Here is a 14182-nt window from a genome sequence, read left to right on the forward strand (position 1 = left end):
GGGAGAACTTGCGTGCTCGTGAAAGTTGGCGGGGGCGTGGCGAGCGCGGCGTCGGCCAGTCGCGGCCGGGCTGCGAGACGAGGAAGAGCTGAAGGGTATTCAGGCGACGGCTTTGGTGCGGGGATTTTTTTTTTTTTTTTTTGTTGTTGTTGTTGAAATTATTTTTGTTTACTTTTAAGGGCGGGGGGGGGGGACGGTTTCCTCCCCCGCTCCTCTCCGCTTTATTCCATTTAATTCTTTGTCGATTTGGAGGCGGAGAGGGTATCCGCTGGGAAAACGTAAACGGCGGGAGTTACCGAGGAGGAAAGGGGGGGGGGAGGGCTAGGGGTTTGGTTTCATTTTTCTATGGAATATTTTTTTTTCCGTCTTCTGTCGGGCGTTTTGTTTAAGACTCTTTTCGGGGGGGTGGGGGGAGGGGGCGAAAGCTGAGGGATGTCGAATCCCGGGAGTCGGAGAAATGGATCCAGCATCAAAATCCGCCTGACAGGTAAGCGCCGGATCTCCGCTGGGACGTTACCTTCCGTCCCCCGGCGACGCTTTTCCTAACACTTTGTGAGGAGGTTTAAACTTAACTGCCCCCCTTCCTTCCTAAAGCTTTTTCCGAATCCAAGCTGTTGCCGCTGCTGTGGGAGTTGGTCTCCTTTGGGTTCTCGAGTCTTTAATTTTTTTTTTTTTAATGACCTGGAAAAACGGATGACTGGGGGAGCCGGGGGTCCCCCCCCGGGGTGGATGCAGGAGTGTATTGCACCGAGCTGCGTGCGTTTATTTATTTGTTGGTCCTAGTAACATTTACGTCTCCGGCGGTGTCCTCTCTGCCAAATACTGACAGTTCATATTGATGAATGGAGGCGATGTCGTGTGCGCATGCGCCGGCGAGGGTGGACAGTTCCTGCTGAAAAGTGTCCTCCCTGTGTAAGGCTACAGCATAGACGTCCTGGCCAGCCCTGCAGACTTCCCCGGTGCACCGGTTTTTCTGCTTCTCAATTAGAGAAGGGGAAAACTTAATCCACTTCGTTGAAACTCTGAATTGTGACGTCTAGGAGAAGACTTGCGTGCTAAGGAAATAAAACGGAAGTCTGATTTGGCTTGGCAGTTGCGTTTTCCCTTTAATTGGGTATGCAAACTTTACTAGATGTGACCGTCTCTAAAGAAAGGGATTTTAAGTAAATCATAGCGTGACTTAGTTGTGGCAAAATTGTCAGATATTGATCCACATAGAGGAGCATCTAAAATACAAGTAAAATATGTATAGTGTTTATAACTACTACTACTGACTTCTATAGCACTATTAGATGTTTGCAGCACTATACAGATGCAGTTTCGATTTCTCTGTTACTTGTTCCCACTGTATACACTTTTTTTTTTTTGTAGATCAGCTCCTGTTCTAGGCTGATCAATTCCTGTTTGTTGTAATTTCAATTTCTCTGTCACACGAACTCTCGGTGGAAAAGCGTGATCATAAATAAATAATGAGAGAGTGCTCTGTGATACTTGTAGTGTACTCAAGATACATAAGAGGCATCAGGAAATTTATTTATCATAGAAAACATGGTTAAAAGCGACAAGGCTATAAAATATTTCATCTGAGTGAGGAGGGTCTATTTTGCTAATTAAAAAGTTGCACAGATTGTAGATGAATCTAGAGGTCTCCATTTTTGGAAAGTTAACAGGTATTGCCATAAAAATGTTTTTTCAAAAACATCCTTTTAATTTTAGCAAATATTTCTTAAACTGTAAAAATGTTGTCATGACTGACTTAAAAACATCAAGATATTGTAACATATTGAAAGCTTTAATTACATAGCTATTCCATATTGGTCTTGCAAGTATGTAAACAGTTTTATGCACCTTGGCTAAAATCTGGCTTAAAACTATAATGTTGGCAGTAACTTAATAAAGAACAAGTGGTATGAAAGAATCATAGTTTCAGTGGAGGGAGAAGTATATTCATTAGGCTTTGGATTAATTATTTTTTTTTGCCTTTCTAATATTTTGGTTATTTTTTTTATATGGTGATTCATATCTTTAGGTTTGTATATGGTAAACATTATATCAGTCTACAGTGATAAAAAATGATTAAGACATCATATGCGGTATAGTAGGTAAGACTCCAGAGAGGTTACACATTTAAATTCTTATGAGCATTTTGATTGTATATTTATTGTGCAGAACTTGACTGCGAGTGCCAAATATGAAGTGTTTTGTACTCGCTATAGGATGTGACCGCATTTTTGTTCTTAGAGAAAATATTAAAATATGAATGAGGCTGCACATAAGTGGTTTTGAAGCAAATTCTAGCAGTTGAAATACAAGCTTAATAAGAACACTATAGAGAGTACTTACCATTTAAGCAGGCCAATGCAGTAATCTGGGTGTTATGAAACTGTGCGCTGGTTTTTAGTGCATGTTTTTAACGCCCAGATTAACTTTTTTAACTCCTGATGCAATAAGCTAATGAAATGCAAATGCATTGGGAGTTAAAGAAAAAAAAAGCATGTTTGAGTAAAATGTGCATTTGGCACAGGTCCAAAGCACATTTTAAACCATAAGTGACAGCAGCCACCACTTACCCGGATAAATCAAATCTGTGGGCATTTTTAAACTTTACTTTGAACATTTTCCCCCCTTTTAGGGGTTTTAAGTGCCAGCGCAGGAGTACTGGAAACTTAACTCCAGCACTAAAAAAGGTGCTTTGGCCAGTTGCAGTCTCTCTGCATCCTGGAGTTCTGCTTAATACCTTCATTTGCATGCGAGGGTGCGAAGCAGGGCTCCCATTTAGAAGCACACACTTTCTGCATTGGCAGTCAGTTTTGCGTACAGAAAATGCATGCTGAAGGTTCAACTGAATACAAGTAGTTTCTGCATCTGCCTGAGGACTTGTTACATGTAAAAACTGAGCTAACATTTTTATGTTTAAGGATTTATATTTTTCTGTACTCTTGCCTTTTTAAAACAATGTAATGTGGTGCCTGGTATAGTATCTTCATTTTCTTTTTGAATTGATTGCATATGTTCTTACAATTAACTGTCTTTTGTTTGAGAATTTCAGAGCTTATTTAAACATATAATAATATAAACATTCATTACGGCAAACATTGCTTAACAGAAAAGCCTAACTGTTTAGTATTATCAGAAATATTTAGGGGATTTTAGCAAAAAATTAGTAAAAGGAATTTTACCATCACTATATGCTGTCTGGATAAAGATCTTTTAATATCTTTGTTTGTAGATTTGGCCAAGATGAAATGAAAATCTTTTGATTTGCATTATATCATGTATCTTGTTGACAGCCAGATTGGTAAAATATTTTCTTGCCCTTCATTCCTGAGAAGCTGTGTAAAGTCAGTGCAAACTGTGGTTCCCTCTCAGGCCCAGATTAGAAATGAGATGTGGACATCAGTGCTTTTGTTAGAACTCTGATCTTGCATTTACAGTGGCAAATATTTACTTTTTAAAAATCGTTTAAGCATGCTTTGCTTTTATTGCAGTTTTGTAAACTAGAACTATGCAGGCCATTTAAATAACTGTGCACATGAGAATCTTCAGATAGGTATTTCCAATGATTGAATACAATTTTGAAAGAATACATTTTTTATAGCTAATAGTCTGAGATCAGCAGTAAGTGATAATAGAAAAGTACATTTTTCTAAGTTAGCATTTTTCAGTTTGATTAATGCATTATTGATTCCAGAAAAATTAATTGATCATTCCTTATTGTGCTGCCAGACCAGTCCAGACAAATGGGTTATCCTCGCTGAGCTGCAGATGACGGCAGAGAACACAAACCTTTTCTGACATGTTCTCCTATATAGCTGGGTGCAGCAAGAAAAAGGCTATCAGTAGTTCTCTGCCATCAGGAAAGAGGAATACAGTTATAGAGTCCCACAGTGAGCACATGGAACGGCTCATTTCTCCCATACTTCCCTCCTAGCTGCAGTGGAGAGGAGGTGTCTGTTATGCGATAGCTGGCAGCAAAGTACAGTCACTGGTTCCTTTTGCAGGAACTGCAAGAGCTCAGAGGAGTTGGCATCTAGTTAAGCACCATGGGAGGAGATCAGAGCCACCACGGTGTCTGAAGGGGAGGAGCTGCTGTCCGAGCAGAGCCCCGGGTGGCTGTAGCATCAGCACACTTGGGAAGCACTGGAGACTGAGAGAATAAAGTGGCCCCCGGGCCTCCACGGAGGGCTTCCTCGGAGCTATCAGCAGGACCTCACCATGGAGCAGGGGTTTTCCACAGAGTCTGTTGTAGTAATGCACAAGGCATATTGTGCAATGAAAAGAGAGGAAGGTTGAGGCTCGGTTACTCGCCGAGCCTGGAGAGGATCGGTCTTCAGGTTTAAAGAGACCCCAGGTGGAATCGGATAAAAATCATTCTTTGGTCCTCCTCCCAACTTCGAGTGACTTATGGGAGGGAGGTCAATAGATGCAGGAGTCAGCGGAAGACTCTGAAGAAGCTGAGATGACATTACTTGAAGGGGGGAGGATGTGGTGTTGAGACTCTTTAGGAAGGCTGAATTTGGGGTATTTATACCACAAGTGATCCAATCTCTGAAGGTTTCAGATAAACAGGAAAGGGAAGCCCCATGAAGAAATCCAATTTTAGCAGGAATTAAGAAACCTCCTAAAGCCTTCCCTCTTCACCCAGCAGTACAGGATATGATTACGACAGAATGGGTGACTCCAGATTCAGGATCAGGAGAGCCATGCCAGTTCTCTACCCAGTCCAATAGGTAGAAGTGGGACTGCCTGATTTTATGACACATGCACTGGTGGCTGCAGTTACACAAAAGTCTCCAATCCTGAAGGACCTCCAAGGAAGAAAGGCTGAAATGGCTCTGAAAAGATCCTGTCAGATTCCCAGTTGGTCCCTACAGTGGCAATCTGGGGGTGGGGGTAGTGTAGTATATGGCTAGATGATTGATTTAATGGGCCCAGTAGCTGCAACCGAATGCAGAGGAGAGAGAGATAGCTAAGCTGGAATCAGGGGTGGCTTTCATAGTGGAAGATTTGTATGACTTAATCAGACCATTGGTCAAACAGCAATTATTATTATTTATTGAATTTAATGTATCCAAGCAGTTTTATTTCTTATTTATTGAAATGGCAATCTAGGTGGCAGATTAGTCCTTCAGATGGAGTTGATTGTTCAGGGAAGAACTGATAAGGGATCTGAAGGAGTCCAGGCCTCAGAGGCTGCCAGAGGATGGGGCAAGAGCGTGATAAGAAGAGGCTCTCATGCTTATTAACGGCAGGTCAGGCAGTATAGACCCAGAGATAGGTCACCCCTCCAGAAAGCTAGGCTATCAACATCAGTCCACTTCTTTTGGGGAGCCGAAGAGGGAATCAAGAAGGAGCTTGGGTTGCCATGGGGACCCAAATTTGAAATGAGGCTATGAGGGTCTGCTCCTTAGCCTATCACTTGTGGCAGTTTGGCACAGTTTTATGAAGAAAGACAGGGTTTCATCTAAATTAGGTGGTATCTCTGCCTGCATTCTGGAGAGGGGAGGTTACAATGTCAAGAGAGACTTTATACTTCTGGATGTGTATAGTACATTGCTTATCTGAAAATTGCAAATGTCTTCCAGAGGTCAGATAGGTTATTTATCCTCTTCGGGGGATGGTGGAAGGGGGAAGGCAGCTTCAAAAGCATCCTCTGAAAGGTAGATTAAGGAGGTAATCACCTCAGCTTATCAGAAGGGTCCTGGAGGGGTTGAGAATGCACAGCATGAAGGTACAGGTCTCATCATGGGAGGAGCAAAGACTAGTCTCTTCACAGGACACATGCAAGGCAGGCACATGGGCTTCTTTACATTCATTTGTCAAATATTACAAGTTAGATGTTTAAGCCAAGGAGGACTCTGTATTTGGCATGAGTCTTGGAGACTTTGATGGACTCCATATTTGGCATGGAGTCTTGGGCCTCTCCCTGCCCGAATTAGTTAATGTTCGGGTACATCTCATTTGTCTGGATTGGTCTTGCAGGATGATAAAGAAGGTGACATTTAAGTGTTAAATTCCTTTTGTTGAGTCCTGACAAACCAGCCCAGAAACCATCTGAGAGGCCATAGTGCTTTTTTATTGTTCTTTTTCTGTTTGGCTGCTCTTCAGAAATATTTAGGAAGCCCCCTTGTATCAGCATTTAGGGGAGGAGAGAAGGAAGAACCGGAGAGCCTGTTTGTAGCACTTGGATGAGTGTGTATATCATTTTTTTTTTTTTAGGTATTCAGGGGGGAGGGGGGAATGAAAAAATATTTGTAGATACTTGCCCAAGCCTTTGGCTAATCTACTGGCAGCCTTTCCTGCTGCACCTAGCTATATGGGGGAATATGATGTTAGAAAAGGTTTGGGTTTTCTGCCTCCATATGCTTGTGCGCAAGGATAACCCATTTGTCTGGACTGGTCTGTCAGGACTCAAGGAAAGGAAATTAACAGGTATGCTTAAATTTCATTGTAGTAATGCTGATGATTGTAACTTGCCAGCTTATTTTTTTTTTTTTTTGCCATTAAGAGAGCTATAGATATTGCTTTCTGCATATTAATACATTCTCTATATGAGTTCTCCACAATAAAGTACTTTTCTGATATTGTTACTGCTGTTATAGCCTCCAGTTGAGCACTGATAAGCCTTGTTCAATCATGCAGGGTAACCTGTGTTTGAGTGCATGAATGAACCAATGAATTGTGTATAAAAGCAGTAGAAAGAATGACTGATAATGAGATCATATATGTTTTAGCAGGAATTGAATAAAGATTAGGCGACAGAATTGCTTTACAGTTTTTCCAAGTTTCCCTGAAGCCTTCTAGTATAGTAGAAAATGGGGGTAGATTGTTTTATTAAAGTGCACAGTTAAAGTAAATGTATAAGCTGTATAAATAAACTTGATAGAGTAGGGTGACATGGGGGGGGGGGGGGGGATCTGTATTTTAAAATTTCCCACATTTCCTTCTACTCAAAATAGCAAGATTGGGGGGGAGTTGAAGAAAAGCATTGGGAGGGTGTGTGGCTGACCTGTGCATTCATTCTTTATTTTGTTTGTGCTGGGGTAATTCTGTGCCAAAAATATATTTATTTATTTTATTTAAAATCTTTTCTATACCGTCGTTCAGTATATTACCGTCACAGCGGTTTACATAGAGGCACATATAGTAAATTGTACCTGCATCTGTTCCTATTTATTAGTAATGGAGGTGCCTGATAAGCTCGGTAACACCGTTTCACAATAATGGCTATGTGTTCAGTGTTGTCTTATCTGACCCGTGACTACAATAAAGACGGTTAGATTATACATTCAATTAAGAGGTGTAGTAAACAAACCATGACGTACAAACATAAAATGTGCTAGTGCTGTAAAAAGATTTTGTTCTGTGCAAAATTTTTAAACTTTGCTTTCTTTTATTTGTCAAAATAATACAATATAATCACTATGTTGAGTAACAATTTAAACTGCAATACAGACAGATTCCCCTTGGAGTACTCTTGTGATGCATCCTATCTAGAGTGTATGCTTTTTGGGGATTTTGAGCCCAAGAAGTGCTCTGAGCTGCAGGCAGTACTCTTTGCAGCTACCAATACTTGTGGCAACATAGCAGTGTCCATGATTTTTGCTGAAAAAATTTGGTAATGCCTGGAGAAGCTCAGGTTTCGCAGTTTGCCAAATAAAAATCCCCCCAGCCAGAGCAGAAGCCCTAGCTTTAAGGCAGTAGACTGATCTACTCCCACTTCTCTTCATTTCCCTGTATACATACGTGTTTCCTTCCATCCATTCTCTACCCCCGCACTCCCTCCCTCCTCCAACACACATTATCTCCCTACCCATCCTCTCCCAGTCTGGCCCCAACCTCTCCAAGCCACTCCCTTCTCCCCCAGCTAGTGCTGCCTCCAAAACAGCTGTAGTCTGACACACTGCAGCCCTCCATGTGTTTGAGCCTCATAGTCTGACATCTTTTGAGAATGGCGCAAGGGTTTGGACACACTGTGTGGTTCAAACTCCACGAGAACCTTGTGATGTCAAAGGGAATTCCGATCCGAAGGCAGCACTGGCAGGGTAGTGTGTGTGTGGGTGATAGTGGGGTGCGGAGGGAGGGAGGGTTTGGGCTCAGACTGAGAAACCAGAGGGGGGAGAGAGTGTGTGTGTGTGTTGGGTATCCCAGCTGCTCCTTTGGCTCTGTTTTGTTCCCCCCCCAGTCCTCCCACTCAGGCTGCCCAGATTCTGTGGGAGAAGTGAAAAACTACACAGAGGAATTCTGTGCAAAATCTGCATTACCCAGCTGCACAGAATTCCCCTAGGAGTAGGATTTGTTGGTTTTCACACTGTGGGTGTAGATGTAGAAATCAGGAAATTCAAGAATAAAAAGGCAGCAAAGCAAGACAGCAGTTTGGAAAGGATTTTGTCTCTGTATATATTTACGTTTGTTGACCAAGAAAAACAGATTAAGACAAAAAGCTTGTTTTCACCTAGATCCTAGCAATTAGCAGGATACAGGAAACATACTGAAGTAAAACAATGTAACAATGACATCATACCAATTATCTCAATTAGTAATCACATTTTAAAAACTCGGGATCAGATACTCGTCTGTAGCAGATTTTAAGGTACTGAAAGTAGACCATTTCTGGGCGTGAAGTGAAAATTTGTTCCAGTATTACAGGTAGGGGAAATGACTTATTAGTTTTCCCTTATCATTTGCCCTCAGAAAGTACATATTTTGTTTGGCTGGCAAGAAGGATGTTTTTGAAGAGAGGAGTAGGAAGTCCAGAATGAATTTTAGGTGCCAGCTTGAGCTGCTTGTGTTCTCAATTGGCCTGCACTTGGAAACCATGACGCTGTGTGGATTAAGGGGCCGATGCAATATGGGTGCGCTAAAAACAGGCGTTCAGATTGAGTGCCAGTTTTTCCTAACGCGTGCCCATCCATCTCTCCTGGGCACGCGATGCAAAAGGGAAATGAGCCATCGCGTTAAGAAGGCACTAGGGTAAATGGTGCATTCCTAGGGCCTCCTCGGCAATGGCTGCCCAGGAGAGGTGGCTGGCACACACGGCCTGGATCGTGCATATTGTGTGCCCTGAAATTTTTTTTTTTCTCCTGGTTAAGCCTGTTTTTGGTCTTCAAACAGCTTTCTGTGGTTCCTCCTACTTGGTATCACGATGATATTTTGTAGGAGGAACCACAGAAATCATGGCTTGTTTTTTTGTTGAGCCCTTAAGTTCGGAATGACAATACCAGCTCAGGGGCTGGCGTTACATTTTCCATGTTAAACAGAGCAAGGTTTTTTGCATCCTGGGGATAATCGCTTATAGCCTCATCTACATGAATTTACATGTGATGAGCGCTATTACCTACTCGCTCAATTGGATGCACTAATCCCGTGATTGCATCGCGCATTAGCTTAGCTCGTCCAATAGAGAATTAAGCGGACTCTCAATTGGCAGTAATACATGATTTTCTAAGATTGGTGTTAATCTTCCAAACCAATATGTGGCATCGTACCTTTTTTTTAATGAAGGAAGTAAAATAATTTTGAAACTCAAACTGTTTATTGAATTTATGAGAAGAGGAAGAAATTGACAGCCAAAAAATGCTTGAATGAATACCAGATTCATAGGTAAAATTCCAGTTGTACTCCTTATATACATTTAACCCATCGATGATAAATCAGTTTTCCATTAATATCAATTATGTCTGTCTGTCTTTTAAGCTCTGAGGTTCTGTACATGTGATACTAACATGTAGCACACGTCTTCCCCCCAAATTATTTTAATATGTAAAATAGGTCTCAAGAAAAGTGACCAGTTTTTTGGTTCTTTAGTAGTTGAGATGCAGAGATGGGGATGTGTGTATGTGGCGGTTATATTAATTTCTATTCATACATTTTTTTAATCTGGACCTCATATATGGCAATCCTAACAGAGAAACAAGTACCTACTTGAATGCATTTTGATTTGCAGTTTTGAGGGTGTGAAGACTTTTGTGAGGCCCTGGAAAACAGGGAGAAAGAACTCCTCCTTGCTTGCAGAGGAAGGCTCATGATGGTTCTGAATCCCAGCCTGGTTCTGATTGAGCTGGCAGCCCAAAGGTGTGGGAGGAAATTGCCAGGACAAAGAGAAACCAATGAAAGGGTGTTGGTGGTAATTAACTCTATTGACTTTTAGCATTACTAAGCCATTTGGATCTTAATGGCATAAGTAAGAGTAGAGGAGGTTTAAATGAGCCTGTTGGAGTCATAGGCCAGGCGAAAACACATCAGTTGTAGCTATTCACTAGGTAATAATTAAATGTGAGGAATTGTTTGGGTGGGGCCTAGAACAAGTTAGGAAATCATTGGGATTGCCTGACACCTGGTGTTGGGTGCTTTTTCGATGCACTGTCTCTGAAATAGAGAGTGATTATCAGGATAGTTGAAAAATATTGCAGTTCCAAAATGAATACTGTGTTCAGTTTGGTTCCTAGCAGATCAGTTTCCTGTTTCACTGACTTGCTGCTGGCTTCTTTTTGAAAAATGGGGTAACTTCTGCGCCCACCTCTCCCCCAATAACATTTCCAAACTTTAACTTATAGCAACAGGGTTCCCGTCTGAGCAGAGCCTTAAAGGCGAGTATGTGCCCTGTCCTTTAGAAATCCTTGGATGACTGCTTTGTTTCGCTTTGTGGTGTTAATCCCTTGAGCAGTTCCTGTTTATGTCTTGGTGGGTTAAGGGCTCTTTTAAGCATTGTCTCAGACCCTCAGTGGAGAAATACCACATTTCTTTTTCCTGTGCTTTCTTCCTGCTCCATTGGAACAGACCTCTGATATGTCATGAGCCTTCATTCGCAGGTAGCCAGGATGGAGCCACTTTTTCTCACACTAATAAAACATGGTCTCCAGTCCAGAGGGTTCATTACTAATGGGATGAGCCAAATGCTTTCTTTTATGAAGACTGAAAAAACCCCCCTCAATTAGAACCAGAGTGTGTTTTGTGCATGTCTTGGAGCCTGGTAGATTTTCCAGCTATGGCATTTTCTCTGATGCTCAGCCAGTCAGATTGCAGGAGTCCTTCTCTCTCAACATTTTGACACCTCTTTAGATCTGACAGTACATATGGAGGACAGAGAATACCTGGTAGCCATAAGGATTTTGCTACTCTGAAAGGGGACATCAAGGAAGGAAATCAGCTGTGGTTTGCCAGTTTGAACCAGCAGAAAAGGTTATAAATACCTCCATGATGTAGTTGCTCCATCACCGCCTTGAAATCCTGCGCTCTGAAAGTGTTGGGAAATACGTTTTGTGGCACGTCAGGTAAGCAGGTTCTATTTTGGTTTGGCAGTACATTGCTGTCATCTTTATAAATTGCAGTTACAGTTTGTAAACCTGTTCTTTTTCATCATAAGCACATAACTTACCAGTGCCAGGAAGATTATGCGTGTAAGTTCCACTGCATCCAAAAAATGGGGGCCCACATGGGACTATACTGGATCCAGCAAGGTGGCAGTTTTCCTATGCTATGGAATGTAGGCTCAGAAAGTTATGTGTGGAAGTTGAAAAAGCACGCGAACGGAAATGTGTAGGTTCTTTGTCCCTTACATACACACCTATCCAGGGGTGGAAACATATTTAGAAAACTTAGGGCCAGCCAAATATTTTTAGGAGTGAGGGCAATTATTTTTTGCTGTTTTGCTCTTTATTTTTTTGTCTGTTTAGGTTGTGTGATTTTTTTTTTTTTGCTACTTGTCTTTGCTCTCCTCTACCTTTTAGATGCTGTTCACCCTCATCTCTTCCTCTAGAGACCATTCCTGCCTCTTTTCTCTGCCTCCAGACATTCTCTTCTCAACACCACCTTCCTTGCAGCTTCTTTCCCTCCCCCTGCCTACTCCACCTCTCTTCCCACTTCTTCCCTTTGGTCCAGCACTATGGCCCTGACAGCTGCTGAGATCCTTTCCTGCCCAGGCATCTGGCCCTGAATTGTAAGTGCTTGGCTGATCTCATGACTAGGAATTTTCCAGTGCTGCACCCACAAACATATACACATCCACATCCTCTAACACATATGAACACACCCATAAAAACGACGGCAACTCTGTTACCAGCACACACAAACAAATTCAAGCTATCTCTCTCAAATACACAGGGTAGGAAGAATTGCTCCATGGATGGAATACTTCTGCACTATCCTCAACCCCACCAATAATTTCCTTTTTGGGGGGCATGGGAGTGTATGGAGAGTGAACCTCCACCCTTCCCCCCTGCAGGTATGATCCTTCTGCTTCCCTGAAGTAGGATGTGGCAAGAAACAGCATTGGGTAGATGGGGGTACCTCATATCATGAAGGACCCTCTTCAGTGATGCAGCTGCTCCTGTGGCTGCATTGGAGGTGGCTTCTGTTGCAGCAATGGCATAGCGCCCCAGGTGGATGTCCATATCCACCCAGGGCCGGAGGAACCACTAGGCGAGCTAGGCCTGTGCCTAGGGCGCCGCGGCAGGCGGCAAAATTTTGAAAGGGCGAAAAGTGCCCTTTCAAAATTCTGCCAGCCACCCTCCTGACGCCCCCCTTGTGGTCTAGTGGAGGGCCCGGGAGTGATCTGCCGCTCCCGGGGCCTCGGCTTCCACTAAGCAAAATGGCGCCGGTGGCCTTTAGCTCCTACCATGTGACAGGGGCCAACCAATGGCACTGGTAGCCCCTGTCACATGGTAGGGGCTAAAGGCCACCAGCGCCATTTTGGTTAGTGGCGGCAGATTGCTCCTGGGCCTCCACCTGGACCACCAGGTATTTTGTAAGTTTTCTTTTGGGGGGGGGGGGAGGAGGAGTTGGGGCTGCAGCTGGGGGCAGCGCAAGGCTAAAGGTGTCTAGGGCGCCCAATCCCCTTGCACCGGCCCTGTCTCTAGGTGCAGATCTCTCCCCCCACCCCTCCCAGGCTGCTGCCCAAACCCCATCTCCAGAAGAGCACAATGTCCTAACTGATGTAAAACAAATGACTCTCTCAGCAGTGTAGCTGCCCATAGGCACTTTATTTATGTAACGGTTTTATATACTGACGTTCATTGGCAATATCACATCGGTTTACATTAAACGTAAACTACGCTTATATAGTGCTTGACCAAACTAGAAAATGCAATATCACATCAGATTTAGATTAGACTTGCTTACTCTGCCTTTTGATAAATTGCCCCTATCCTCAAGTGCATTCCTGTATGTCACTTCTGGATCCCATATCTTTCTTCATCGCTCCTTGGGGAGTGGTGGTTTCCCCATAGTCCTACTCCATTGGCTTCTGCTTCCTTTTGGGGGATGTCCTTCCTTCACTCTTTGCAACTAAGGATCCTCTATGCTTGACTCATGAATTCTGTCTTCTCCACTGGAAGGCCATGCATGCATCCACTACCCACTCATTTTAAATAAGTTCTCAAGCAAAAACATTCTTTGATCTTAGATCATGTTTAGAGTATTTACTTGGCACTAACTTTTCCTTGGGCAAAAGTTTTGTCATAAGAACATAAGATTTGTCATACTGGGTCAGAACAAAGGTCCATCAAGCCTGTTTCCAATCCAGGTCACAGGTACTGGCAAGATTCCAAAAGGTAAATAGATTTCTTGCTGCTTATCCCAGGCATAGGCAGTGGATTTCCCCAAGTCCACTTTGAAAATGGTTTATGGACTTTTCCTCCAGAATACTTATCTAAACCTTTTTTAAACCCAGCTACATTAACAGCTTTTACTATATCCTCTGGCAATTAATTCCAGAGCTCATTTATGTGTTCTGAAAAAATGTTCTTATGAATCGCTATATCTTACAACTTGTAATTCAAAGTGATGTACAATAACATTTTAAATGTACTACTTAGTAACTTCATTGCATGTCCCCTAGTCTTTGTACTTTTTGAAATAGTAAACAATCGATTTGCGTTCACCTCTCCATTCCACTCATGATTTAATAGTCCTCTATCATATCCCCCCTCAGCCTTCTCTTCTCCAAACTGAACAGCCCTAACCTCTTTAGCCTTTCCTCAAAGTGATCTCGTTCCATCCCTTTTATCACTTTTGATTGCCTTTTCTGTACCTTTTCTAATTCCGCTTTATCTTTTTTTTGCCTGTCATATCTACCCCTTGATGATCCTGCCTTCAGGTGCAGTCTTCTGTCCTCCTCCTCCACTCCTCTCTTCCCTATCAAGCTATCTTAAATTTACAGTTTGAAGGACAGAGATAAAAGAGA

At 42.7% G+C, this 14182-nt stretch overlaps 1 protein-coding gene across 1 annotated transcript in view; it reads left to right on the forward strand.

The window, feature by feature from the left end:
• Nucleotides 1–408: 408 nt before the first annotated feature.
• Nucleotides 409–14182, forward strand: part of SMURF1 (SMAD specific E3 ubiquitin protein ligase 1) — an 89351-nt gene continuing 75577 nt past the window's right edge. The window contains exon 1 of the mRNA XM_029577604.1: nt 409–487. Coding sequence (XP_029433464.1) covers nt 433–487 — 55 coding nt within the window. The 5' untranslated portion in view covers nt 409–432. The remainder of the gene's footprint in view (nt 488–14182) is intronic.

This window comes from Rhinatrema bivittatum, chromosome 14 (assembly GCF_901001135.1).
Source record: "Rhinatrema bivittatum chromosome 14, aRhiBiv1.1, whole genome shotgun sequence".
In the NCBI taxonomy this organism is placed as follows: Eukaryota; Metazoa; Chordata; class Amphibia; order Gymnophiona; family Rhinatrematidae; genus Rhinatrema; species Rhinatrema bivittatum.